Raw genomic sequence first — 26,831 nt, forward strand, 5'->3', positions numbered from 1 at the left:
AAACCCTCTTGAAGGCATTCCCACAGCTCAAGAACTGACCAGGGCTCCCCACTCTCTCTGCTTGCACAGAAATCCTCTGTCTCTTGTCATTCTGCCCAGCCCTCCTGCCCAGAGCCCTAGAGCTGTAGAGTTCTTTCAAACCAAGTTTCACGTGGAACTCAACTATGTAGTTTTTAAAAGATAAAAGCATCATTTTAAACATAAATGTATTTTATAAGTTCAAATTCTCAACACTTTCTTAGCATTAAGTCCATCAAGGTGAACAGCGATGAGCACTGACGTTTGAACTGGGGGCTAGGATGGGAGTTGCAGTCTTATGTTAGCCTCAGCGTTCAGTGTCTTTTCAGTGTTTGGTTTTGGTGGCACAGGACCAAATGACCCCACCAAGTGATTCTCACAGATAAGTGGTTACAAATGGTAGCATGTTTCTGAAGGGCCCCTTGCAGTCTCTTTCATTTGCAGGGACAGCAGGAGAAGGCTCATGTCCAGCTCAGCCCAAACCTGGGTCTCTGGACACATGGGTAGGATTCTAACGTATCATAGTTTGGTGTTGTGCACATTTGAGTGTGTGTGTGCTTTTTAAAACTGGGCTTTTTCCAATAATTAAAAATATGAACGAAAGAGGGAAAGAGAGAGGGGAAAAAAAGGAAAGGAGGACGGGAAGGGAGGGCAAGGAGAAAGAAGGAACTCACGTGGGGCATCTGAGGATGCCTTCACTCAGGTTCTTGGTGAGGGCAGCCTCTGTCTCTCCTGGGAAGCCCACCCTGACTGCTCCACCCCTGCCTGTCCAGGAGGTTCCAGTGTCTCCTCTCATTCAGCATCTGTCTCAGCAAGTGAATCTGGGCCACATACTTCTGAAAAGTCTCAGGAGTCCACGACTCCCTCCTGGCTCTGGTGTGGACTTTCCACTCAGTCCCTGGTTCTGGGGCAGGGAAGAATGTCCCAAGGAGGGGACAGGGACTAGGGGCTTCCCCAGGCCCTATGTGGGATCTCCAGGGGTGGGAGGACTGGGGAACCCAGTGGCCCTGAGAGCCTGGGGTTTCTGTACCTTCATTTCTGGGAACTTGCTATACTTTAGGAAGAGAGAAATGAGAAGCAAAACCCTAGGGCCCCAGCACCACCAACCCTCCTTCCTGTCTTCCTTCCGCTGAGTCATAGCCAAGAGCCCAGCACCTCTGCCTCCTTTGGGGCCATCTGGGTGGGGTGGAATTCAGAGTCGTGTGAGGACACAGCATCTGGACAAGTCCTCTTTTCCTGCCAGTATCTGTGAGGGACCCAGACTTGCTGAGGCCTGAAGCTACCTCCCAAGTTCGGAGAATGGGTGACTGAGGTCCTTAGTGTCCTGTATCTCCCCCATCCCCAGCCCCACTGTTCACCTGCAAGCACTGAGCACCAACTGTAAGCCAGGTAGGGTGGTTCAGATGGGGCCCTGTCCTTGAGGAACTCATGGATTTGGACATGGACGACTCCTGACAGGCCCCTCATGACTGGCTGGGTCCTTAGGCTTGCTCTGGTCTGCAGTAGGGAGGCAGGCCACATCACACATGCCCATCATAGAGACCTGCACACCCCTACACAGGTACCCATAGATATGTGCATGTGCACAGGTGTGGAACTTGAGCATGTGGGTCCATGTCCATGATCACAGGTGTGTCCACGCAGGGCTTCCATTGGATGGGGGAGCTCCAGGCTCTGGGAACCAGTTCAGGACCTTGTGTGTGTGGCCTCTGTGAGAGGCCCCAGGTTGCTGAGGGCCGAGGTTGCCTTCCATACTTGGAGAAGGGGCGAATGAGGTTCTTATGAGGTATCACCCTGTCTTGGAGGCCCAGCTACTGTCTCTGAGTTATGGGAGCCCATGAGAGCTTGAGTACTGTGCCCCCATTTCATGGAAAAGAAAGCTGAAGCCCAGAGAGGGCCCATGACTTGCCCAGGGTAACACAGCAAGTTAGGGGAGATCTGGGAGGGGAATGGGCCAGACCTGGGCACCTGTCCACATCCTTGACCTTTCTGGCCTGGCATTTGGGGCTTGGCAATCCCTGATGACCACACTGCATCAAACTCTGGGTTGATTCTCCCAGAAAACCCACCTAGGGACCAACCACAGGGTCCTCCCAAGCCTTGCCATTCCTAGGAATTTCCCCCACACTACACCTTTGCTTGGGCTGTCCTAGCTGCCTGGAATGCCCTCTCTCTCTCAATCAATCTCTGTCTATCTCTCTCTGATTCTGGAAATAAAATCCAAACTTCCAAATTCTGTTTAAATGGTTTCTATACCTTCTTTGACCCCCTGGAACTTTCCCCTGCCTCTAGCCTCCCTCAGCCTCTGTCCCCCTCACTCCCACCCATTTTGCACCCACCTACTAAACATAAAATTGACCCCTAGAGCCCTAGGCTGGGTGTGAAGGGTCCTTTGAGGCTGAGACAGTGAAAGCCACACTCAGGCCAGCCCAGCCCTCCAGACTTTGCCAGGCACTGGGGTGGGCCCTGGAGCTAGGAGAGGAAACCGCACCTCTGCTAGGCCTCACCATCTGCCCCCAACTCTGCTCCTTCCCTGAAGGCCCAGAAGCCTAGAGCACTGTACTCTAGGCAAGATTGATCCCTCGGAGTTTACCATTCCAGCTTTTGTTTATTCCTCCACACCCTGAGTACCCCTCAACTGGGGGCTAGGCCTGTGTTTGGTGGGGTGGAGGGTGGGGGTTGAACAAAGAGTAGAGAAGCTTCAGATTTGTTGGGTGCCGCCCTTTCATTAAATGGCCCTGGACAGAGCTGTCTGCTCCTTTCCAGAGCTCTTCCCTTCCACTTGGTCTCAGGAGGTGGGCAGGGAGTCTGCCTTTGCCCCATGAGGCAGTGAGCCCCATCACTGCCTGGCTATCCCCTCACTCCCCTACACCCCTAACTGGGAGCCTAAGATTAATTGTCAGGCCTACCCTTGGTGCTAGAGTATGAAGGAAAAATTGACAGACACTGCCCACAAGGAGTTCACAGCCTAGTGGAGGACAGAGGCAAGTAAACAGGTCCTTATCCTTGGCCCATGTGGCATGCATTTGATCACTGTCTGCTCGGCACTGTGCCAGGCACTGGCCGTGGGCAGTATTCAGATAAGGCCCCGCTTGCATGGGGCATATCCCTTCCCACTCAGGTTTCCACACAGCAGTTACAGTGCTCAGCTTGAGGCTTTCTCTATGGCAAAGGCCAGCTTGGTAGGTGAAATAGGCAGGGAGTTCACCCCCTGGAGCAGCCCTAAGCCAGTGAATAGTGGGAGTTGGTGGATACACATCCCAGCTTCCTTACCTCTCGGGTAGGACAACCCTGATGTGCGTTCTACACTATCTCTCAACCGAGGACTGACCTCAGTTGCCCACAGAGAGAGCACACTCATTAACACACCTGCTTCGGCTTCCTTTCCTTCCCTGTCTCACTTCCCCTGTCCTCTATGTCAGGAACTGGGAAGGCTCTGAGATTTCACCCAACTCACAAGCTAACAAGTTGTCATATTCCCGAGGATGTTGGCAGAAGACACAGATTCCTGCTTGAGAAACAAAGGTCAGTTTATTTTCCACAGTAACAGTAGACAGAGTATCAGCATTTTCTTGTACCACTTCCCTGAACCCCAATTTCTGCAGAGTGACCCAATAAGGGCCAGATGATGCCTGTGCATGCAGTGGGTTGACAGGAGAGGAACCCTGAGATCAGGGAACCCAAATCTTTTATAATAGACTATAAACAAACCTGCCCACCCTTCACTCCAGAGGCAGATATTATCTTTATTATACTGGACAATAAATCTGCCTTTTTCCCTGGAGGGAGACGCTATCTCTATCTTCTAAGGCTGTTCACTGGAATAATCACCCTTGAAAGTATTGTTTGGAACAAGGGCAGTCAGTGCCTCTACCAGCAAGTGTACAGAAATGGGAGACAACCAGGAAAAATTGCATCCCTATCCTCTACTGGTGCTTCTTGACATCACCTCTGAAATAAGCTGTTTGTGTTTGGATCCTTGTCCCTGAGCCTGCCTCTGGGGGAAACCCTCCAAGACTGGGAAGATGACACTAAATGGGCAGTAATGGATTTCTGGTGTGGCTCTCATTTCTCCAGACCTGTCCTGCAAGTAATGCAGGGGAGCCACATGAAGGAAGAAGTTTCCTTACCCAGAATCGATACTGTTGTGACTCTTAGGGAGGTGCTCTAAGACTCTTAGGGTGTCATTTTTTCGTGTTTAAATATTTAGTCCATCTAGAATTATTGAGATTTCCCTGTGTGAGGTAGACATTGGACTTCATTTTTTTCCCAAATCAATATCAATTATTGGATTGATATTGGATCAATATCATTTATTGGAAATTGTGCCTGGTCTGTCACCACTCTCTTCTAAGCTGCTTGGAGGCTGTTATTTAGAATGTATCACAAGCACACAAATGATCAATTCACAATAAATGGACTAAAGAACACATGGGCGTCACCATCACTGGGGATTTGACACTCAGCGGTGGCACAATGTGAGACAAACCCAACACCCACTCGTGATGACACCATTCAGACCCCAAGGAAATGGAGGGAGGCTGTGAACCAGCCTTAGAGTTCACAGGGGATTTGAACACGAATTGGGAAGGTTTCTTTCTAGAAAAATATTTAACAGTTAATAAAAATTTCAAAAAGTTGAATAAAATTTTAGTTTAAATCTTTTTGACTTAAATTTTTATATCAGTTCATTATAACTTATAGTTTGTATTTTGCCTTTTAATTTTACTAATTTTGATTATTTAAAAAATAACTTTTTGGAATGTATTTTAAATACTTCCAATTTCTAATATTTTAAATTTAATTCATATTTTTGTGCTCTTTGAATATATTATTTTAGTCTTTTAAATCATTATTGCCAATAGAATAGTAATTATGTGAAAATCTTGACTATAACAACATAATCAATAGTTTTACTGGAATTAAAGCAAGAACAGTGAATGTTACAGAATAAGTATATAATACCTTATGAATTAGGCATGTCTTTATCTTCTTACTCACTTGGTATCAGTGAACACCTGAACATAAGCAATAATCATTAAATTGAATCATCTTTGATATCTGACTTTCTGATATTTTTATGACTTTCAGACATACAAAAACCACAGATTTACAGATTTTTTATTGTTATGAAAGTTTACTTGTTGAGTAGGAGGATAGCACGTGTTTTATTAGCAGTTTGTAGCTTGACTTATGATTTTAAATATTTAGATTCTGTAGTGTGGGCCTCCATTTGTCCTTTTGCCCGGAGCACTGCAAATGTCAGGGCCTGTGCTCCAGTGGGAAGAGCAGATGTGTCCATAGTTCTTCCTGTTGCAATAAGGGCCAAAGAAAGAGTGCTTCTGGGGCTCTTGTCTACTTGGGCCTATGGTCAAGGGGGAGCCAGAGGGGTGGATTGGGACCAGGGAGGAGACCCCAAGGAGAAAAATCACCAAACATATTTACTCCTCACCATGATTCTGTAAGGTAAGAAGTCATGACTGGCTCAAGTCATGCAGAGTGCCTGGCTCTGGAGCCACCTATATAGAGCAGGGCACCAGTGTCCTCTGCAAACCCACTATGTGCCACCTAGCAGCTCTTCCCACTCAGGTCGGGTGGTTCCAGGTCCAGTCCTCCCATGGTATCTTCCCAGTCAAGGCCAGCCTGACCTGGGTGCAGGCGCTAGGGCTGCTAAGTGGTGGAGAATGCAGCACTACACTGCCAGCTGCCTCAGGTAGCCCCAGAGAACCAGCACTCCAAAGCGCAAGCGTAATGGTGAACTATGTCCCTAGGGTGCCCCACCATCTTCCTGCAGGGGTCAAAGGGCCTCTCTGTCACAACCCTGCCTCACAGCCCCCGCCTGGGCACTGAGTCTCAGTCCTTCTCAACCCCAGGGCTGACCTCTGGAGGATGGGCTGGGGGCCCCATCTCTGTGACATGTCGGGGGGGGTGGGTAGCAGGCTTGGAGCTGTGCTCAGTGAGAGCCAAGGAGTGACCTGAGGGCATGAGGGGAGAGGCAAATCCCTGCCCACACCTCTGTCCAGCCTTAGCCAGGGAGCGTTCTCCATTCTTCTGAGGGCAAACAGGTCCTGAGTGGTTAAAAGACTGCCCCAAGGTCACCCAGCTAGAGAGGGAGGCCCTTACTTCCCCTCTGTGCCTGTCTAGACATGCCCCCCAGCACCCCTTCAAGACCCCTGCTGTCCCCAGGACCCTGTGATGGGAACACTCATGGCTACTCCCTCAAAGTGTGACTAGGTCCCAATCCAGTCCCAGAACCAGGTCACAACCTGCACAGCCGTCCTGGGGGCCCTGCAGCTTCTCCTCTTCATCCTCTAAGTAGGGAAACTGAGTCTCCACAGGCCAGATGTGTGCTCAAGACTGCACAGCTGGGCACTGGTGCTAGGACCATACCAGGTGGCCTGATGCTGAGGCTGGGACCTGTACCCCAGCTGTGGGACAGGGATCTGAGGGGAAAGACCCTCTAGGAAAAGACTGGCCTGAAGGAGAGACAGAAGTCCTGGCCAGAGGTTTCCCATTCATCAGCAAGGGACTCAGTGAGCAGGGCCTGCCACTGCTGATCCCACCTTGCTCACCCTCCTCCTTCCCCTTAGCCTTCGTAGCCCTCACTGCTCACCAGCCTGGGCAGTACACTTGCACCTAACATCCCACTTTCACCTGTGCCCCCTCACCCGCCTATTGCCCCTCCTCCCAGGCACGCACGCCCGCTTTTTCCCTATTGTTTCTGGTTGTCCACTCGGTGCCTATCCCTGGGCTGGATGCTGGGTACCGCAGAGGTTGTGCCAGACCTGAGCCTGTCCTGGCAGAGCCCTTAGAGGGACCCTGCAGACTCAGTGCTGAGAGAGGGGAGTCTAAGGAGGCACCCACAGTCAGGGAGGGCTTCCTGGAGGCAAGGATCCCAGCTGTGGCCTCAGCACCCCCTCCCCCTCACCTAGGTCACTGCCCCTCCTGTGAGCCTCTCTCTGTGGAGTGGCCAGCGGGTTCCAGGAAGCGTCCCCTCGCTCTGCAGTGCCGATTCCAAGAACTGCGGCTCCTGGCAGCACTTGCTCAGGATCCTTTCCTAGAACATAGGCCTCGCCCCACCCAGGCTGCTGGGGTCTCATTGGGCAGCTGGCAAAGGGAATGAAGGAGGGAGTGCCCTGGGCGGGGCCCTCTGTAGAGTCCGGACGCTGAGAGGTGGGCCTAGGCTGTCAGCCTGGAGAGGGTGGCCACACTAGGGTCGGGGGACAGGAGGTCAATGTGTGTGAAGGCACTTTGACTCCCAGTCAGCTAGGGGGTGGGGTAGGCCCAGTGAGTTCAGCTCACAGCCTCCCTGCACACACAGGAGGCTCACCCCTTGGACCCAGAACTTGGGCTCAGCTTGCTACACTCCATCCTCGATCCCCCGACCCCCGTCCCAGGGTCCCATCTCATAGGCAAATGGCACAAGCCTTACTCTGGCCTCAGAGCAGGCCTTCATCAGATAACCTCCAGAGGTATAGGCCAGGGGACAGGAGTGGCAGGTTCTGAGCAGTGAAGGGGGGATGGGACAGTTGGTCCTTGGAAGGACATGACACCTGTATTATTAATCTTATAATTTCACCTTGCCTGATTATGGTGGAGGAAGTCACCCCATCCAACACCCTCAGCAAGGTGGGTGGGGGTTGGGGGTGACAGGCCCTGATTCATGGGCAAGGACAGGGCCTAACTTCCTTCAAGGTCACTGGGCCTCCCACTCTGGGGCGTGTCCTCCACCCCTACCACCTCTGAGCTGGCACCAGGCCTGCCCGCCCGTCTGGGACCTGCCAGATCATGTTGAGCAACCAGTTCCTGAGAAGCGTTGAAGGCTGTTTGGTTTAAAATTAACTCCCCGCTACCCCTCCCCTGCCTGCAGGCCTCCTCCGAGTTCTTGGAAGAGGCGCTCTGCTCTTTCTTCCTGGGAAGAGGCCTCTAGCCACAGCTGCTGCGATTCCAGCAAAAACACCTCACCCAGGGTGGGGGTGGGGGGTGCCCATTCCAGGCCTTTTCTGCCCTCTAGTTCTCTGCCCTCTGTGAGGCCCAGGGATACTCCTGGAGCCTAGCATGCCCCAGTTCATCCACTGAGACCCAGAGGAGAAAGGGGGTGACTGTCCGGGTGCTAAGAGCAGGTGCTACTGCCCCAAAGCCCACAGCTCCGCATTCAGGCACCTGCTGGCTCTGAAGAGAAAAAGGGCTATAGAGACCCAGTCTGAGCACCTCTGGGGTAGAGAGAGTATGAGCTGATCGCACTGACAGCAAACCCAGGACTTTGGTCTACTTTAAGACATGTATGGCTCAGAGAGATAAAGCAATCTGCCCAGGGTCACCCAGCTTTGCCTGCCTAAGCTCAGCCTGCCCACTAGATGCCAGGCTGACAACACTGACCTTGCAAGGATGCCCAGAGGCCAGACCCCGCAGGCACTCACACTGGCATTAGAGCTCTCTTTTTCTCTTACCCACACTCCTCCAACTGCTCCGGAAACCCATCTCCTTCTGGATAAGCCTGCATTTTCTAGTGTTTCCTTGGGCTCCATGTTTCTATGGTTTTGGAGAAAAGGTTTCCTGAGAACCTGCTCTCCTAACAACTCCTCCTACCATGGCCATCTACCCAAAGGAGCTGAGAAATACAAAGGAATGTTGGCCAAGTGGAAAGGTCAACACACACACACACACACACACACACACACACACACACACACACACACACACACACACACACACACACATTGATGTTGCTCAGAAGTAGGGCTGGTGGGGGTGGGGAGGGGAGAAGTGCTTCTTAGGAGAAGGCTGAGAGGCGAGAAGCACTTTTAAAAACAAAGCTTTGGTCCAACCCAAACTATGAGTGAAGTCCTCACCTCTGATGGAGGAGGAGCCCGGCTCTGGTGACAGGAAGGGCCCAGTCTGGCTCATCGGGGCTGGGTGTGGGGAGTCCCTGGAACAGGGCTGTGCCTGGGGAGCATTTGCTGGGTGCCACTCCCCTTCCAGCCACACCATCAGAGTGTGGATCTCCCTAGTGGGGACTGTGCAGTGAAACAGTCCTAGAGGACTGCCTGGAGGAGTTGTGGCCATCCCAACTTCCCTCAGCCCTCAGAGGCCACTTCTTGCACTCTGGGCCCTGCCTGCTTCAACCAGGCCTGAGTCATGGAAGCAACTGCCTTTCCATTGAGCATAAAGCTTTGGCCACACAAAAAGGCTCCTCCTGCTTTGGGCCTGCCACATCTCCTGCTCAGAGATGAGCATCAGCTTCTAGTCACCCCGTATTCCCCCAAAACTAGGCATAGCCACTCTCCAACCACCCTGTGGCAGGGCACTTCCACTATCTCTGTTAGACAGATGGGGAAACTGGGATTTCCCTGGCAGTCCAGTGGTTAAGACTCTGGGCTTCCAATGCAGGGGACGTGGGTTCGATCCCTGGTCAGGGAACTAAGATACCACATGCCATGCGGAGTGGACAAAAAAAAAGAAAAAAAAAAAAAGAGCTCTTGGCTGTTTGTGCTCCAAGGAGGAGCTGTGGAGGAGGCAGCTGCTTGGCTGGGGAAAGAGGGAGCCAGAGCCCACCTCACCTGTGACTCAGCAAAAAAAAGACATGGGGAAACTGAGGCTCCAAGAAGCTAAACCATTCGCTTAAGATCCTACAGTGATTTGGGAGGCTCTGAAATTTGAACTCTGCCTGAGTTCTTTCCACTTGGCTAATTTGCCTCTTCAAAGACATCCCCAGGAGACTTTCAGGGGAAGCATGGTGTGTATGTGTGTGAGAGAGAGAAATTTAGTCAAAGAATGGCTGTTTTGAATTTGTTATGGAAAGTATGTTTTCTCCTCCCCAGGCTGAAGAGACCTGGGAAAACTCAGGCTCCAGGGAGATTCCCTAGGATGCAGTGGGTGCCCAACACAGGCATGAATAAATGCAGGAGAAGCTAAGGAAGACTTCTCAGAAAAGGAGCATTTGAGTTGGACTTTGAAGGGTGAGTAAGAGTTTGCCCTGGCACAACTGAGGAAGAGGACATTCCAGGATGAATGATATCCTGGTATGTGGAGGGCTGTTTGGAGGGAAGCAGAATGAAGTGGCTTGTTGGCAGTTTGGGAATCCATGTCTTGGAGCCTGGGGTAAGGCACAAGCAAGATATGAGGGGAGCCTGTGAATATCACTAAATGAGGAAGGCAGGACAAGTTTGGGTTTGCAAGCCCCTCACTCTGGAGATGGTGGTAGGGCTGAGGGAGCCAGTGAGGAGGCCATCAGGATGGTCCATTCAGGTTGGTGAGTGATGGTAAGGCTAGATCTGGGCAAGGCAGCCATGGGGAGCAGCAGGAGAGCAGCTTGAGAAGGACCAGGGGCAAGGTAGACGGACGTGGAGATCAACAGGTGGGGGGGTGCATGTGGGGGTTGTGGAGGCATGATGGGGGGAGAGTGGAGGCATGTCTAGGGGACAGTGAAGAGTCCAGGTCTGGACAGGGGGAGTCTGGAGGGCCTTGAACCAGGCTGTCCATGTTCCTAGTCAGAAGGCAGCAGACTCAAGTTCAAGAGTTCTAGGGTGAGGGGGACAGGCCCTGACCTGGGATTCAAAGCCCTGGGCTCCAGCCCTGTATGGCCACTTCCTCTTTGGGTGACTGTGGACAAGCTAGCCTGACTCTCTGGGTCTCAGGCTTGCAGCTTTGAAATGGGACAGACCCAGAGGTGCCACCCAGCTCACCTCCCTCACCTGTGACTCACCTCTGAGGGCATAGACCACCGAGGGCGTGGAAAGTAACAGGCCTGAGGGAGACCCATCCTCCAGGTGTGGACAAGGGTAGCAGATGGCCTAGTCTCTACTGGAGCTGCAAGGGAAGTTGCTAGAAGGTTAGGCTGGTCTAGCCTCCACCAGCCCATGCAGAGACCAGACAAAGGGTCTATTCACCACGACTGGAACCCAAGGCCTTGGTTGGCAAATGATGCCTGAAGGTGGAGGGCTGGGCTGGCAGGGCAGCATCAAAGCTGGTGGGGTGAGAGGCTGCTTATAGCTCCAGGGAGTTCCAGCCAGCTCCCCTGTAGCTCCCATGGGGACCTCAGGGGACATCAACACCTGTTCGGGGACTTCCCTGGTGGTCCAGTGGTAGAGAATTCGCCTTCCAATGCATGGGATGCGGGTTTGATCCCTGGTGGGGGAACTAAGATCCCACGTGCCATGGGGCAACTAATCCCACATGCCACAACTACTGAGCCTGTGCGCCTCAACTAGAGAGCCCACGTGCCGCAACTACACAGCCCACGCACTCTGGAGCCTGCACGCCACAAATACACAGCCCATGTGCCCTGGAGCCTGCGCGCCACAACTAGAGAGAAGCCTGTGAGCTGCAACGAAGAGCCCGCATGCCGCAATGATGATCCCACATGCTGCAATTAAGACCCGACGCAGCCTAAAAAAAAAAAAACCCTGCCCTGCCCACCTCTCAAATGGGATTAAAACAAGGGACAAGGAATAGTTACAGTGACAGCTGCAGCAGCTGCCATGTTGAACCCTCAGGCTCTCCTCAGTATCAACTTATAAATCCTCCTGGGCCCCCCATGTCCCCTCTGAGAGACCTGCTGTCACTCTCCCCATTTCATAGCTAAGGAATCTTATGAGGTTCAGTGAGGTTGAGGGAAACAGCCCCCCCCAAACCAAGTGTACAGCACGTAATCCAGACTGGAGGGGAGGTGGGGGTAAAACTAGGGTTGGAGGGAAATGCTAGCCAGGAGTAAACCTCCAGGGACCTCCTGTCTTAAGTATCAGATGTGGGAGCCCCAGCCTGCTGCCCCAGAGTGACCATTGGAATGGCCCCTTGGGTGGTGGCTGTGCAGCCTGCCTAAGCTGGGGAGGGGGCCCATACCCTGCAGTTGGCGTGGGGAGGACACCTTCACCAGGAGAGGCTGTTGAATTTCTGGCAAAGCTCCAACCTGCTTTATATTAAAACTGGTCTAACAGGTTGGTATGAAAGGTCTGCCCAGGCCTGTGCAGGCTCCACTTCTCCTGAAGAAAGAGGGCCTTTGTGAGGTCCCAGAATCCTCTTGCCTTCTTGATTAGGACTTATTTCAGGCTCTTGGCTCCTCTGTTTCACTGTGGAGCTGTGCTGGGTGGGAGGGTTCCCATCTGAGAGTGGAGCCAGCCTGGCCATGTCCCCAGACCTGTTCAGACCCATGTTTGCCCTTGATCCAGCAAGATTTGCTCAGTTGGCAGATTAGAAGCTGGGCCCAGGTGCAGAGACCCCAATGGTTCAGGGCGTGTTAGGACATTCGGTGATCACGGGTGAAGCCTCCCAGCAAGACCTCTCATTGACTGACAAGAGAAACCTGAATGGCCTAGTGGCATCTCTGTCCCAGAATTTTTCCAGAGGGGCATCATGAGTCCGAGGATGGACACCACGTAGGATCAATCTGCAAACCCACTTCCCCGTGGCCTGACAGAATCCTCTAGGGCAGTCCCCAGCCCCCCTCCTCCAAAAAGCCTTTCTGAATTGCCTGGCCTTCTGCATGTCCCCAGTGCCTTGTGAGGGCCAAGGCCTTAGCATGCCAGCCCCTGGGAGGCAGAGCAGAGCAGCAGTTTATACAAACGAGGTCTTGAGTCAGGGTTTGAACCCCGGCTCTGCCCCTCACAAGTTGTGTGACCCTGAAAAAGCCACCACCTCTCTCTGAGTCTTACCTCTTCTGCTGTAAATGGGGACAACCTCTGCTGGTGTGCAAGGCTGCAGTGAGAACTTAATGGGGCACGAACCACACCCAGGATCACCTCGCCTCCTCTGCTCTCCACCACACCCTACTCCTCCATATCCCATACCTCTCAACCTCCTTCTGGCCTCTGGCCCCCAGGCCCTTGTGGGGCCATCCCCCCCACCCCCAGCTGACAGGTTCACTCCTTAGAACTGAGCACTGGATCATAGCTTGTCCCTGCTAAACACTGAAGGGGCGCTCCACCACACCAGAGCACAATCCATGTGCACCCTCTGCCCTCTCCACCCGCCCTCTGTCTCCTCAGCCTTCCTGGGCAGCCAGCCATCTTCTGGTCACACCAGGTTTGTTCCTGCCTCAGGGCCATTGCACTGGAGCTCCTTCCACCTGGGATGTCCTTTCTCTAAGTTGTCTGCATAGCCAGTTCCTGCTCTTTGCTCGGGTGTCCAGGCTCAGTGCCACCCTGCTCCAGAGCTTTCCCCGACCCTCTCATCGGCAGCAGTGTCCCCATACCCAAAGCACTTTCTTCCCCGCCTCCTGCTTTGCTTTCATTTCACTCTCAAAACTCCTCCTGAGTGCCCATTTGTTTACTTGTTTATCTCTCGCGTACCAGCCCATGAGTCCCACAAGGATGGGGAGTGTGTCCATCTTATTCCCTCCTGTGTCCCCAGGGCCCAAATGGAGTCTGGCCCAGTTTGTGCCCAAAGAGCATGTGTGCTGGTGAAGGACTTAATTGGTAAAGGGTTACCATCAGTTATTGTTTGTATGTTGTGCAGGGTCCTGTGCGCCCTCCAGTCAGCTCCTTTCTTCCTCCTCGGTCAGTGCTGGTAGGTGTGCTCCTTTCACCAGCCCAGAGCCACCCAGGGGTGATTGCAGTGACCAGAGGATTTTCAGCATCTGTTAGGCTGGGTCTCTGACTTGGGTCTGGGGCCCGATGACATGCTCTCCACTGATCCTGTTCTAAGTAGGCGTCACTCACTCCCTTGGTAGGGAAACATGAAAATAAGATTGAAGCAGATTGGGACTTCCCTGGCGGTCCAGTGGTTAAGACTCCGTGCTTCCAAGGCAGGGGCTGTGGGTTCGATCCCTAGTTGGGGAACTAAGATCCCACATGCTGCGCAGTGCAGCCAAAAAAAAAAAAAGAAAAAATTGAAGCAGAAAAGTATCAGGGGTCAGAAGTAGCTGGTAGGCCCTCCTCAGGCAAGAGCTGGACCCTGGCTTGGGCTGAGGCGACGGGGAATGGGATAGGACCCTTTTGGTCAGGCCAGTGGCTCCAGAGACCTTAGCAGGCAGGAACGCGAGGGGATAAAGCCAGCATCCAAGAACAACTCACCTGAAAGCTGCCCCCCTAACCCAGCTGCCCGTCCTCGCCACCTCATGTAGCAGTGCAGGGGCAGGTGGGCAGTCAGGACCCCTCAGGCTTAGCTCTGCTCTGTGCCTCACCTCCTCAGCCAGTCCCTTGTCCCCTCTGGGCCTCAGTTTCCTCATCTGTGAAATATGGGTAATATTTAGACCTACTCCCAGGGTTGTGGTGAGCATTACATGAGGTGCAAAGCCCTTGTCTGTTGCCAGCACCCAGTGGGCACCCTGAGACGTGTCCCCTCTGTGGACAACGAAGGGCTTCCTCCTGCTCCAGCACTTTCTGTCTGGGTCATGGCACCAGGTGGTGAAGAGCCTGCCTTTGGCCCTTCTGTGTCTGCTACCTACCCACTGGGTGACTCAGATCTCGGGGTGGAGCAGACAGAGGGGTCACCTCAGGTATTTTGGGAGTCATCAAGGGGCTGGGATCCAGGCTGAAACAATGAGGAACTGCAGACATCCCTGGCAGGGTTATGGTGACCTGGAGGAGGTGTTTGTTGGGCCCTGCAGCCAGCAATGGAGAAGGCACCAGGCGGGACACGTGGGCCTGGGCACCACTCCGATAAAGACAGCCCTCACCCACTTCTTGTTCACTCTCACCCAACATCAGCTCCATTCTTTCCCACAACTATCTCCGTGCCCCCAAGGTTCTGTGCCTCCATAGTTCTTGATTTATTTTTTTTGCGATACGCCGGCCTCTCACGGTTGTGGCCTCTCTCGTTGCGGAACACAGGCTCCGGACGCGCAGGCTTAGCGGCCATGGCTCACGGGCCCAGCCGCTCCGCGGCATGTGGGATCTTCCCTGACCGGGGCACGAACCTGCGTCCCCTGCATCAGCAGGCGGACTCTCAACCACTGCACCACCAGGGAAGCCCCATAGTTCTTGATTTTTATCCTTTCCTGCCTCCTCCTCGTCATCAACATTGTCACTCCTCACACCTTCCTGCCTTCAATCTGCCGACATTTGCCTCTTCTAATCTGCAGCTTTTAATTGTCTAAGGGCTAAGAAGATAGAAAGGTTAGAACTGTTTCTAAAATAAGGGTTAAAGGCTATGAATGAGGTTCACAGGAGCATTCCTGTGAGTTACTCAAGTAAAGGTGCAGAAAATTTCAGGACATAGTGGGATTCCAGGTGCTGAAGTGCTCCAAAGGCAGACCATCAGATGATGGAGAGCGTTTTCATTTTAATTGCTTTTTCACCTACTTCTGATATGCAGGACCCTGAGTGAGAGAGTACCCAAACTCCAATCAGCCTAGACCAGAGCCCCATTAGCCCCATCCCAGGCCAGACCCTGCCAGCTTACTGGCCACTATCCACAACTCAACTGTTCCACCCCACTGCACAGAATGACCCTTCCCCAGGCCTCCTTGTGGTCAGGAATATAAGCTTCCCAGTCACGCCCTGGTGCCTTGGCATGCCCTGTACCTTCTCCTTGGAATGACTGGCCCTGACTTCTCTGATTGTTGGTCTCCTCATCTCAAAAGACGCTGCCCCCAGGAGTAGTCCACAGTCCCCATCCGCCTAGTATTCTCCACTTTCAACCTTTAATTGACATCACCTGTTTACACATCTCTCCGACCTGGTGCTCCTCTGCCACCACCCCCCACCTGACACTGGGCAGTGACCCTGCAGGCAATCCAACTGGCCTTCATCTCCTGCATCCCACCCTCCAAGGGGAAAATAGGGAATGAGTGGAGAAAGGCTTCTTGCTATCCCCTCCACTCTTTACTGGGTGCCCTAGCAGGGCCTGCTCTGCCACATAGGTCTCTGGGCCTCTGTTGACCCAGATGTAAAGTGGGGGATAATGATAGTAAGATCAAAGGGGACAAACTGTGTACAACTCAAAAGAGGCCCCACTGAGGGCTCCATAAATGAAAGGTACAATTTTATTGTCATTACAGAAAAATCAGTGAAAAAAAAATGACTACCAAACTGTGGGTTTTTTTTTTTTTTTTTAGAAACAATTATTTTATAAAGTCTTATCAGATATGTATTTTCTTTCCCTCTTTCATGTGCAGGCACCTTCCTGGGCAGGAAGCAGACCCAGCAGAGGTGGAGTGGCAGTCCTCAAACTACCATGCCCCTCCCTGACACGGCACCCACACTCATGCAGGGCCTGTGCCCCAGCGAGACCAGCTCTGTGCAGACAGGGCTCTGCCCTGCAAGGGGGTGAGTAGCAGGTTCTGCAAGGCGCTAACACTTTGGCTCTCTTTTCTTGTTTATTCACCCATCCTCCCAAAACAGGGCTGGAGGCAGAAGAGGGTGGACACCTTCACAGGTGGGTGGGTCAGCGCCAGGACACCCAGGACTGCCTTGGGTCCAGCAACACATCTCAGGAAGAGGCTCTCGGCCGGGAGGAACCAGAGAAGCTGAGGCAGGGCTGGGGTCTCTGGAGCACTCAGGGCTCAGGCAGAGAGGTGGGGTTGGCTCTCCAACCCAAGGAGAATAAATAAATAAATACTATATAACTGTGCCGTCCCCCAGCCTGGCCTGCTCCCGCAGAAGGGGACTGTCAGTGTCAACCTCAGTTCCTCTGGCTGCCATCCCCCCTGAGACAGAGGCTGGCTGAAAGGAGGGGGCCTGCCCCACCCTGTGGACGGAGAAACCAGGGCCGGCCAAGTCTACGCAGTTCAGGAGGCCACAGCAGGTGAGTTGGGGCCTGGGCCCAGCCCACAGGGTGAGACGAGGTCCTGCCAGTCCCCTCTTCTGTCACATGGCCCACCACAATGGAGCCACATGGGAGCTGGGGGCACTGACCTCCAAGTCGTGTGACACTCCTCCCTACCCCTCACCTCCAGCCTTGTTCCTGCAGACCCTTCCTGGTCCAGCTGCCAGATGCATGTGGCACCAGGATGACTGGAGGAGGGATAGTGGGAGCCCAAGTCCAGCTGGAGCCGGTGTCCCCTCCAGGGTCTGGCTGGGTGAGGCTAGGCGGTTGCTTGGCTGGGTCAGAGCTGGAAGGGGTACTGTCGGAGGTAGTCAGCCATGCGCCGGGGTAGTGGCAGGCAGTCCACATCGGCCACCAGACGGTTGATGACGAGGCGGCACAGGTGCTGCAGGCTTCGGGTGCTGCTTTTGCGCACAAAGGGCTGCACCAGTTTTAGGTGTACAGCAGTAGCAGGCAGTGCTGGGTCACCAGGTGCATCTTCCTTAGGGGTAGGCAGGGCTTGGGTGGTTGCAAGGTCAGGACTGTCACTTCGGGTATCTGCAGCACAGGAGGCCACGTAGTGCTGCACAAGGCTGACCACATCTGGGAAGGCCAGGATGCGCGGCCTGGACAGGCAGTTGGAGTCCAGGCGGAAGCTGGAGTCGGCGTACTCAATGCGCACGTTGGTGGGGCCACGGGTGGTTTTGACCGACAATGTGAACAGGTAGCTGGGGTGGGTGCTGTCACGTACTAGGAATGTGCCCTCTGGCATCTTCTGCAGGTGTTGCCGGGCCTCACTGGCCGTAATGGAACCCCAGTACCAGCCTAGGCAAGTGGAGAGGGGGCTAAGAGACTGGTCACAGTGGAAATTAGTTGGGTGCACCAACCCAGGGCAAGGCAGGGCTCAGCCTCTCTCTTCACACCTCCCTGGGGAGTGCTGTACCCCTTCTCTCCCATCAGACTCTTCTGGCCAGAGCCATGCCTCTCAAATTAGACACAACAGGCAGAGCTAAACTTTCCCCATCAGACTTCAGGACAAGTCCTGCCTCCCTCCTCAGACTCACCAGATTCCCGAAGGTACGAGAAGGTCTTGGCTATGCACAGCAGATCTTCTTCGGGGTCCAGCACCTTGGGCTCACCCTCTGGCTGGGCTGGGGACTCCTCTGCTTCTTCCTCCAGGAAGGCGCCACCAGGTAAAGGCTGCATAGCTGGTTCGGGCAGCTCCAGGGACTCGGGCCACAGGGGCCGCTGCCCGATCTGCTCCACAGCGAGCAAAGGACAAGGTCTAGAAAGAGGTGGATGGGCGCTGAGTGGAGGCCCTGTGCTCTCCCCATTTCCAGAGATCCCCTCTGCCCCAGACTGGCTATGTGACCTCTGGCCAGTCTATCTCACTATGAGTCCTAGTTTCCCCTCTGCCCACCCACGGGCTCAATGAGACCAGTACCCCACCTCCCACTTGTCATCACAAAAGGCCCCTTGATTACTTCCACCACATATGAACCCTCTTCTGAAAGAGACTTCTCCACCCTCCTGCATTTATTAAACAGTAATTACAGTCATCCCTCAGTATCCGCGGGGGATTGGTTCTGGGAGCCCCCGTGGATATGAAAATCTGCGGATGCTGAAGTCCCTTATATGAATGGCATAGTACAGTGAATACTTTGGGCCCTCCATATCCATGGGTTTCGCATCTGCAGATACGAAGGGTCAACTGTAATCTCTCTATTTTGCACCAACCAAATACACTTCATTCTCTATAGGCATCTCTAGCTCACAGTGGCCAGTTGGTGTTCTCACCACACTGACAGGATCCAGTACAAAGAGGCTTCACAGTGGTGCCCTCCTGGCAGTGGTGGGCCAATTAAATGGCACTTGTCCTGGTTGAGCCGAGGGATTGGTCACATGCTACCTCCCCACAGATAGGAGTATCTGTCAGAGGGACCTAGGTCCACACTGGCCAGGGCTTAGGGCCTGGAATAATATCCCCAAACAGGTCAGACACCAATCCTGTTCTCTCCTCCTCCCAGCTGAGGGTATAGGATAGACAGTGGCCTCTAAAGGCACTGACAAGTCCCACCTCCCATAAATATGAGCTCCCACCAAAGGGCAGGGTACTCATCCCACATTCCAGATCCTACCCTGACGAGCCTGCCCTACGAGGCACTATGATCTTATGCAAACACTGTTCTTCACTAGACGTCAGTTTCCCCTCCTCCTCAATGAGGGGTCCTACTAGCCCAGACACTGAGGGGTTCGGTCACACCATATTTTCAGATGGCTAGAGTTGGGTTGCTGAACTGGCCCCAATCTGAGCAGTAGCTTCCCTTTAGGGGAAGCCCACCCAGCATGGTGATCCTGGGGCTTCCTGGGATTGAGGGGCATGGCCCTGGTTCCCAAGGAAGAGACTGCTGGTCCTCTCCCACTCATCACAAAATAAATCCTTGGGTCTTGGGTCTGGTTCTCCGCTGGCCTCAAGACACCAAATAATGAAACCCTGGGCCCTCCCCTAAAGGAGAACTCATAACCCAAAGTCATAAAAGCAAAGAATGTTAGGGGGAAGTCAGGGTCTGCCTGTTCCTGAGCTGAGTCTGCCAGGCTAAAGGAAGGAGTAGCGGGGAAGGCACCGCAGGCTGAGATGATGGTATGGGTAAACACTGACAGGTACTGCTTACGAGGCAGGAAGAGGTGGGCAGGAACTGGCAGCAGGAGTCAGGCAGAGGAACCAGATCTGACAGTGTAAGTTATACAGTGTAGGTTATAGGTGACTCTTAGAAGATTTTAACAAATCAGGGGCCCGTGACCACTCAAGAGAAGGGGCCATAAGACCCTAGCATACCACAGCCTGCTAATACTTTTCCACCCCTACCCTGGCTGTACTACGGGAGCTCAGGAATCCCTGTTGGGGAGCTAGAGGCTGAGTTTCAAGGAACTGGTTGATGGCCTGCCTGCTGGAACCCAGAGCTCAGCTCAGGCCCAGGAGCCTTCTAGGAGTTTGGGAGGTGTCATTGTCGTGGCGGTGGCTGTTATGTTCCAGGTGTGGGTGGCCAGTATGTGTGTGTGCCTGCTGTGGAGCCCAGCCTGTGAGTTCTGCCTGGGCACATAAGCCAATGAGGCAAACTCAGCCCTAAACGGGGATCCCTCAGCAAAGCTGACAACCCATACCTACAATTGGGAATCCCTGCACCCTACTTCAGGAGGGCACCAGCTGGTCTGTGGCTGTGTGTGTGTGTAGGTCTTAAAAATCTTGCTTTCCCTGCTGTGGAGCACCCATTCACATCTTCTTTCATTCTCCCTGGAACCTTCTGAGCTCCTGTCAGATCAGTTTGGAGAGCATCAGACCCTTGGTTGAAGGGGATCCTGAGGCTCTGGCCAGAAGGAATGTGCCAAGAATGCTCAGCTGAGGCCAAGACTCTGTCTTATCAGTCCCCACCCCACCCCCACATTTTGGGAAACTTGGAGAAGGGAGGCAGGAGCCAAGGTCCTTCTCACATTGGGATCCCATTTTGGGCTGAGGGCTGAGGACATTGTGGGGGTACCTCAGGCAGGACTGGGCCAAACCTAGGCTCTCCCAACAGCTGCTTGTTCAGCAGGTGCCAACCAGGGGAGAGGCAAGGATCTCAGGCTGGCTTCCCAAGAACAGCCTAATTGCTAGCCGAGGCAGGAGAGTGGATGACAGGACAGAGAAGGGCAGGGGCTGGCCCAAGGTCACAGTAGACTGTTGGGCCGTCAGGCTAGGATAGAGCGCTCCGGGCCCAGACGGCTGGGCAGGTGAGCCACGCCTTGGAGGACGCGCTGCCTGAGGCGTCTACGTTCTCCCACGCTTAGCCCACCCTGTTTCTCCTGTCGCCAGCCAACCCCCAGTTTCCCTACCCACAGTGCCAGTAGAGGTGGTGACGATGTTGTCACCCTTCCCTGTTGTCTCTCTCGAGGTCTTTCCGCGCTCGATTATTTCCGACCGGTCAAGCCCTCTTAATGCTCGGCAGCTAGCACGAGGCCAGTACTCTGCCGCGTGCCGGCGCAGAGCTGGGCGGGGGCGGAGAGCCGCGCTTACCCCTGAACGCAGAGGACCATGTCACGTCAGCGGCAGCGGCTGCTCCGGAGCTGGGGCTCGGCCTGACGGCAGCTGCTGGAGGGAGCCAGTGGGCGCGGGTCGCGCTCGCAAGGCAGGCTCCTGGGGCGCACGAGCGGCGGGTCGGGACTGAGAGGTGGCGGCGCGGGCCGGCCGGGAGGGCGCGTGGGGCGGGCCGGGAGGGCGGGGCGAGCAGCCTAATCTTTTGTCCTCTGTGTCCCAGCCCTTCCCGGAAGCGACGTCTTCCTAGAACCGCCGGCTGTGCGGCCGGGCGGGGAGGGGTGCAGGCGAGGGAGTCGGTTCCCTGGTCTGCGGCCGAGGGCCGCTAAAGGAAACACCTTTGACAGATTTCCAAGAACTTTCCAGGAAAGTGGGGCGGGGCTCCGCGCGCCGACCAATCGCAGCGCAGGAGGTGGAGCCGAGTGGTCACGCAGGGCCAATTACAGCGCTTGGACCCGAGGCTGACGTGACCAAGCCGGGTTGAGAGTGACCTAGAGAACATTAGGGAAAGTCCAGGTTGAAGAGGGCTAGGGAGGTGCAGGTGCTCTACCCACCGGAGCCCAGATTTCTTTCGGGCACTCCGCTTCGTTGGGAACAGGCCCCCTTATCTCTCTGTAGAACCGGTGGCAGCACGAGGGCGCGGTCACCGGCCTGTCCGCCCAGCTAGCGGCTCCTCCAAGGCGGTCTGTCTGGTGTGCGGGGGCCCCCTGTGGGCTGCACTTGGACCCCTGGACTCTGTTTCTGGGAAGGTGGGTGGCAAAGGGTGTGGTTTGGAGAGGGACATTAGGGGAGGGAAGGGGTACAGAGGGAGTACTCAGATACGCGCAGCTTCACGGGGGTCAAGCCTGCGGCCACCACAGCCAAGAGGATCCAGGCGAGAACGTTTTCACTGAGAGCTGGGGGAGAAGGCACCATCCCAACCTTTGCACCAGGCAGGGCCATCCAGTCTCGGCCCCAGCCTGTCCTCTGGCCGGCCCTCCAATCAGGGAAGAAATGACTACCGACTTGAGGGGCAGGCAGGCCCCCAGCTCACCCCACAGGACAGTTCACATGTGTCTCTGGGTTGGTGGGTTCCCTAAAAATGTGGGAGAGAGACCTGGAGCTCCAAACACCCAGAGATAAACTGAAGGTGGGGGGTAACGTAGAGAGAAGGATCAGTGACACCCCCTCCCATCTACATGGAGCACTTGATACATTTGATTCTCAACAGCTGGTATTACCCCCATTATGCCGAGCCCCAGGGAACAAAAATCAGAAGCCCATGCTCCTACCCTTGATCCTCTCCACCTTTTCCCAGTTCACTGGACTCACCAGGGAACATCTTGAAAGACCATAGGGGCTGCACACACCTCCTCTAAGCCCTTGGACCAGAAGGAGAGGGAGAGAATTGGAGAAGTGGCAGGGTCCACTCCCCCCTTCCAACTTACCGGTGTGTACCCCCAGGTTCCCCAGAAAGAAGGTAAGCTTCAGATCCCCTAGCAGGGATGACAGACTCCTGGCAGGGTCCAGAAGCCTAAATGGCAGTATCCAGGTTTTCCCAAGGCAGACAGGGCTGAGCTTGCCCTGCCTGGGAGGGGATGGAAGACAGAGGGGGTCCAAAAGCAAAACCCCGTGAAACAGGACAAAATGACAAAATAAACTGGTTAAGATGAGAAATGACTTCAGGAAACCCACTTCTCTGTAAATTTCCTGAAGGGAAGTTGAGCTTCAGTGTTGCCCCACCAGTCCTCCTGAGTAGGCCAGAAGCTGCTTGCATGGGGTGGAGATGGGTGTAGAGACCTCATTGCCACTTCGATGGCTGGGGCACCTGGAGAGCCCAGCATGGAGCCCCTGTATAAGGTGCCGTTCCTCCAGTAGGAACTGTCTACTGCTCCACATTACTAATGAAGACAAAGGGGCTTCACAGCTGCCAAGCAACAGAGCTGGATTTGAACCTTGGTCCCCCTGGCGACAAATCCCAAGCTCTCTACCCCGAGATTGCCCTTTCCCTCTAACTGTGATTACTTTACTGAATGCTTACTATGTGCCAGATGCTCTCAGCAATTTCCAGCCCCATTTCATTGCCTAACTACTACATATTGTCCCCTCTTTACAGGTGATAAAAATGAGGCATAGAGAGGGTAAAATATACCCTAGATCTCACAGGCCCAACCCCATCCCCCACTTCCTCTCTAGGCTCCTATTATAAGCCAACTCCTAGACATCCTTCAGGATCCAACTTTCAGGTCCTCAGTGAAGCTTCCCTGCCTTCAGGACAGTCAACATCAGGGCACCACAGGTGTCCCCTTGAAAGCGCCCCCTACAGAAGTCAGTGATTGTGCAGTTCTGTGTGTAAACTAAAGGACCCAAGGGTTTTGCCCTCCAACTGCCCTTTGTAAATTTGACAGCACTATGCACCTCCCCTGAATACTGGGAAGAGTGGTGTGCCTTTGTTTTACCTGAGGTGCCTGCCTCTGGCCATCTAATTGTCACCTCTCCTGCCCTGATTGCTGGGCCCACACTGCCCCCCAGTGGCAATTCCTCTCATAGTTTCATGTGCCACATCTCCATGGATTCTTCCTTCCAGAAAAACCCCTCCCGTGCACCCGAGATTCTTGCTGCAGGATCTCTCTGCCCTTCCCCACCCAGAACAGACACAAAATGGGTCACAATAATATACAGCAGTGCCTTCCTCAAGGTCTGGCTCATTTAGTCTGTAAACTTTCATATGTGCAGCCTCTCCTCTCCCCAAAGAATAGTCCACGTGTCTACATGTGTGTGTATGTGTGTGTGTGTGTGTGTGTGTGTGTGTGTGTGTGTGTGTGTTGAGAGAGTGGTTTCAGCTGCCCCACCACCCCACCCAGGCACTCACTGGATTCCTTGGTCACTGTAAGCTGTTCCAAAGTTCTCAGCCCTCATCCCCTTGGACATACAGCTCTCATGGAGAGCTGTGTGGCAGAGTTTGCCACCATGTACCCACCTGCCCTGGCCCAGCCATCCCCAATACTGAATCCTCCCATCAATTTGCAGGTGGCAGATGCTTGCTGGAACATGAGCAGCGAGGGGAAACCATGCATTCTGCCTCCCCTGGGTCAGCTGCAAAACACATGTCTATGATGAACCCGTGTGGGGAACGTGTGTGTTTGTGTAAGCACTGGCCTTGGTATGGACACTGCAAGAGGAGAGACATTGTCATTCCTTACTTTTTACATTTCTATATGGTTCGAATTTATTATAACAAGCAAGTTTTGCTTATGCAATTAAAATTTTTAATAAAGAGAGACCAGTTTAAAAAAGACAGATAGAGTGCGCAGGCCACGTCGGAGCCAAGCCCAGCTGATCAGCCATGATCATGGATGTGCAGCTGGCCATCTTCGCCAACGTGCTTGTCGTTCTCTGTCACTACATGGCCATCAACAGTCCCAAGAAGTAGGAATGAAAGTGGTGCTTTCTCCACCTCAAGTTTCCAGGACATAGTCTGAGGCAATATGGAGCGTGTGAGGGGCCTTCACCCTTCACTTCGTCCCTTCTACCCATCACAATATACAAAGCAACTACACCTGGATTTGTCGAAACAACTTTTATTTCCTCAAAGTCTTCCTTAACCCTATGGCACAAAAAGCTGCCACTGAATAGGGCCCAGTATAGGGGCTACTTTCTTTTCTACTCCCTCCCTCCAATATAAAAATATAGATTTCTTGTGGTCAAAAAAAATACAAAAATGTTAGAACAATTGTAATCTAACTCCATTTTTAGAAAATAAGATAGCTCAGAGATCACAGCACGCAGAGATGACCTTGGCTACGACAAGTGGCCAGCCTCCACCCTCAGCTCTCTAGACCCCTGCTTATGAGTGGGGCCTTGCTTGTCCAGAATGAGATCTTGCTCAGCTTTGGGTTCACCTGGCTCAAACCAGTCGTCTCCATAGGAGAAGGAGAATCCTTCTCCAGTCTCCAAGCCTTCAAGCAGTGGTAGCTTCTGAATCACAGGGCTTCCTGCAAGGCTCTGAGATCTTGGATCAGATTCTCAGGTGGGGCTCAAGGACAGAGGTCCTGGCTCCAGCTAGTCATAAATGTGTGTGTGTTGTGTGCATGTGTATGCCTATGTATCTCTGTGTGCATATGTGCACATGTGTAAAGGTGTGATGGCATGTGTGTGAACATGTGTGAGAATGTGTACATGTGGATGTGGGAGTGGGGCAGGGAGGCACAGGAGAGGAAGGCATAGTTTGAGGGTGAGAGCTGGGCCCTGGAGTTGTTCTTTGGGGGTTGGGATAGGGGCTGTACCATGGTAGCTACTTACCTCAGGCAGGTCTCTTGACCTCTCAGGGCTTGTGACTCGTGTGTCTGGTGTAGGCTGCACAGGATTGGTACTGCCTTCCCTCCTCCAGTCCCAGTGCGATCATGGGGTGCCCAGATAGAGCATCTACCCAGTGTCTGGTCCGAAAGAAGAGCTCAGTACGCTTGGTTGAGGCTGTCAACTGGGCTTCTGCTTTACTGAACCTTCCTAGCTTGAAGGTCGCCTCAAGGAGAGAGGGAAGAGCCCCTCACACCCTCATCCAGCTCAATGCCTGCACACAGAGGGTGCCTGTTCTCCTGGAACTTCTGCCCAGTCATCCACGTGCATCCACATGCATGTGTGTGTTGGGGCTTAAGGGCAGGGAGCTCGCTGGGCCCCAATTCCGAAGCCAGAAGATACCTTTGGATACTTAGGTATACAGAGGAGTTACCTGCGGGTGGGAGAGAGGCTGCGGTTCCTGCAGTCCTGCTAGTGGCCTGTAGATGGCAGCAGAGGCTCGCACAGGGATCTTGCCCCAAATCGCATGTTCCCTGTCCCAAGTGAGCCACCTCTTTCGGGGCTGTGGGGCGAGAGGGAAGTGCAGGAGTAGTGCAGATTTGTCCAAGGAGACAGCCACACACTCTGCAGCTCTAGACAAGTTGTTTCCTCTAGTGGGTTCTCAGCTTCCTCATCTGTGAAATAAGAGTTAACAGTCTGTGATGGGAAAACCCGTTCGCAATATATAAGGTAATCTAAGATGGGCTCAGAGTAGAGACCTAAATGTGGAAGGGAAAACCACTTAGCTAATAAAGAATATCTGTCACTGTGGTAGGAGGAGGAGACTTTTTAAACATGACACCAAAAGCTCTAACCATAAGGTGAAGAGCTGATGGATCTGACCAAAGGGGAATTCAGGATTTCTGGTCTTAGGACGCTGTATTCCAAGGGAATATGAGCAGGAGATGCACAGAAGGGTAGAGATGCCAGTGCTAGAGAGACGCGCAGAGCCACCAGGAGCTAGAGAGACACGAATCACAACAAAATTCTATTTCACTCTTGCGCTGTTGGCAAAAATTAAGACTTTAGATACGCTCGCGGTGGGCCACCACTAAGGAAGTTGCAAGCCTTACAGATTATACTGGAGGGCCTCCTGGCAGCGTGCAGAGAAAACACCCGACTCAAGGGGCTACCTGAGACTCCAAGAAAAACAAGACTTCCTGTGCTGCCACTTCCTTGGTGGCTGGTAAAATCCGCGGCTCGCACAGCCCACGCGGAACTCGGCTGCGCTAGTGCTGGGGTCTCCCCGGAGGCTGGCGGAGCCTAGGAGATTTCTGCACCCTGGAGAAGCCACGCCCCCTATTTCTGCTTCAGCTCTAGGCGGGCCTCGCCCCGCCCCGCCCCGTCCTGCCAGGGCCCGCCTGTCCCTTTAAGGCTGACCAAGCCCGGCCTCAAGCCGGGGACGCGCGGGGGAGGGGAGCAGTCACGTGGGCAGGCGGCGGGGTGACTCTCAGCTCTGGGCGCTCGCGGCCGCGGGCTTCGGCGACCGCCGCGCCTGCCCCTTACCGGCGCTGCAGCCAGGTGCGCTGCCGTCAGGTGCGCCTTCGCCAGGTACGCCCTCCCTGGGCCCCCTCCACCTCCCATTCCCGGGACCTCGCGGCCCTTTCCCCTCTTGACAGGTGGCCGGGCAGGACTCGCCTGTGCCCCGCTGCGTGACCACCTCCCCCTGCCGCGGGTCCGTACACTGCGGCAGTTCGTTCCTCATTCCCAGCCCTGTCCCCCACCCGAAGCCCACTCTGGCTCAGGG

The 26,831-nt window shown here is 54.0% G+C and overlaps 4 protein-coding genes across 6 annotated transcripts in view; 3 read left to right on the plus strand and 1 right to left on the minus strand.

Annotated features, from left to right (window-relative positions):
• Nucleotides 1-16,210, plus strand: part of HEMK1 (HemK methyltransferase 1, mitochondrial release factors N(5)-glutamine) — a 34,552-nt gene extending 18,342 nt beyond the window's left edge. For 2 of the 3 annotated variants that reach the window (XM_073811159.1, XM_033865046.2), the window contains exons 11-12: nt 3,441-3,543; nt 9,840-9,976. In XM_073811159.1, coding sequence (XP_073667260.1) covers nt 3,441-3,534 — 94 coding nt within the window. In that variant the 3' untranslated portion in view covers nt 3,535-3,543; nt 9,840-9,976. Of the gene's footprint in view, nt 1-3,440; nt 3,544-9,839; nt 9,978-16,072 lie in introns of those variants that run through there. The other variant, XM_073811157.1, reaches the window with a different exon arrangement.
• CISH (cytokine inducible SH2 containing protein) lies at nt 15,890-21,528 on the minus strand. Its single transcript, XM_019947589.3, has 3 exons — nt 20,753-21,528; nt 17,766-17,986; nt 15,890-17,526 (listed from the first exon to the last, which is right to left on the minus strand). Exons 1-3 carry the CDS (start codon nt 20,770-20,772, stop codon nt 17,003-17,005), a joined length of 765 nt encoding a protein of 254 aa, XP_019803148.1. The 5' UTR covers nt 20,773-21,528; the 3' UTR covers nt 15,890-17,002.
• Nucleotides 16,043-26,831, plus strand: part of MAPKAPK3 (MAPK activated protein kinase 3) — a 38,037-nt gene continuing 27,248 nt past the window's right edge. The window contains exons 1-2 of the mRNA XM_033865043.2: nt 16,043-16,223; nt 16,539-16,701. Coding sequence (XP_033720934.2) covers nt 16,043-16,223; nt 16,539-16,701 — 344 coding nt within the window. The remainder of the gene's footprint in view (nt 16,224-16,538; nt 16,702-26,831) is intronic.
• Nucleotides 16,566-26,353, plus strand: LOC109552161 (dolichyl-diphosphooligosaccharide--protein glycosyltransferase subunit 4-like). The gene is made up of 3 exons (XM_073811160.1): nt 16,566-16,701; nt 22,068-22,229; nt 23,780-26,353. Exon 3 carries the CDS (start codon nt 24,096-24,098, stop codon nt 24,180-24,182), a length of 87 nt encoding a protein of 28 aa, XP_073667261.1. The 5' UTR covers nt 16,566-16,701; nt 22,068-22,229; nt 23,780-24,095; the 3' UTR covers nt 24,183-26,353.

Source organism: Tursiops truncatus, chromosome 10 (assembly GCF_011762595.2).
Source record: "Tursiops truncatus isolate mTurTru1 chromosome 10, mTurTru1.mat.Y, whole genome shotgun sequence".
Taxonomy (NCBI): Eukaryota; Metazoa; Chordata; class Mammalia; order Artiodactyla; family Delphinidae; genus Tursiops; species Tursiops truncatus.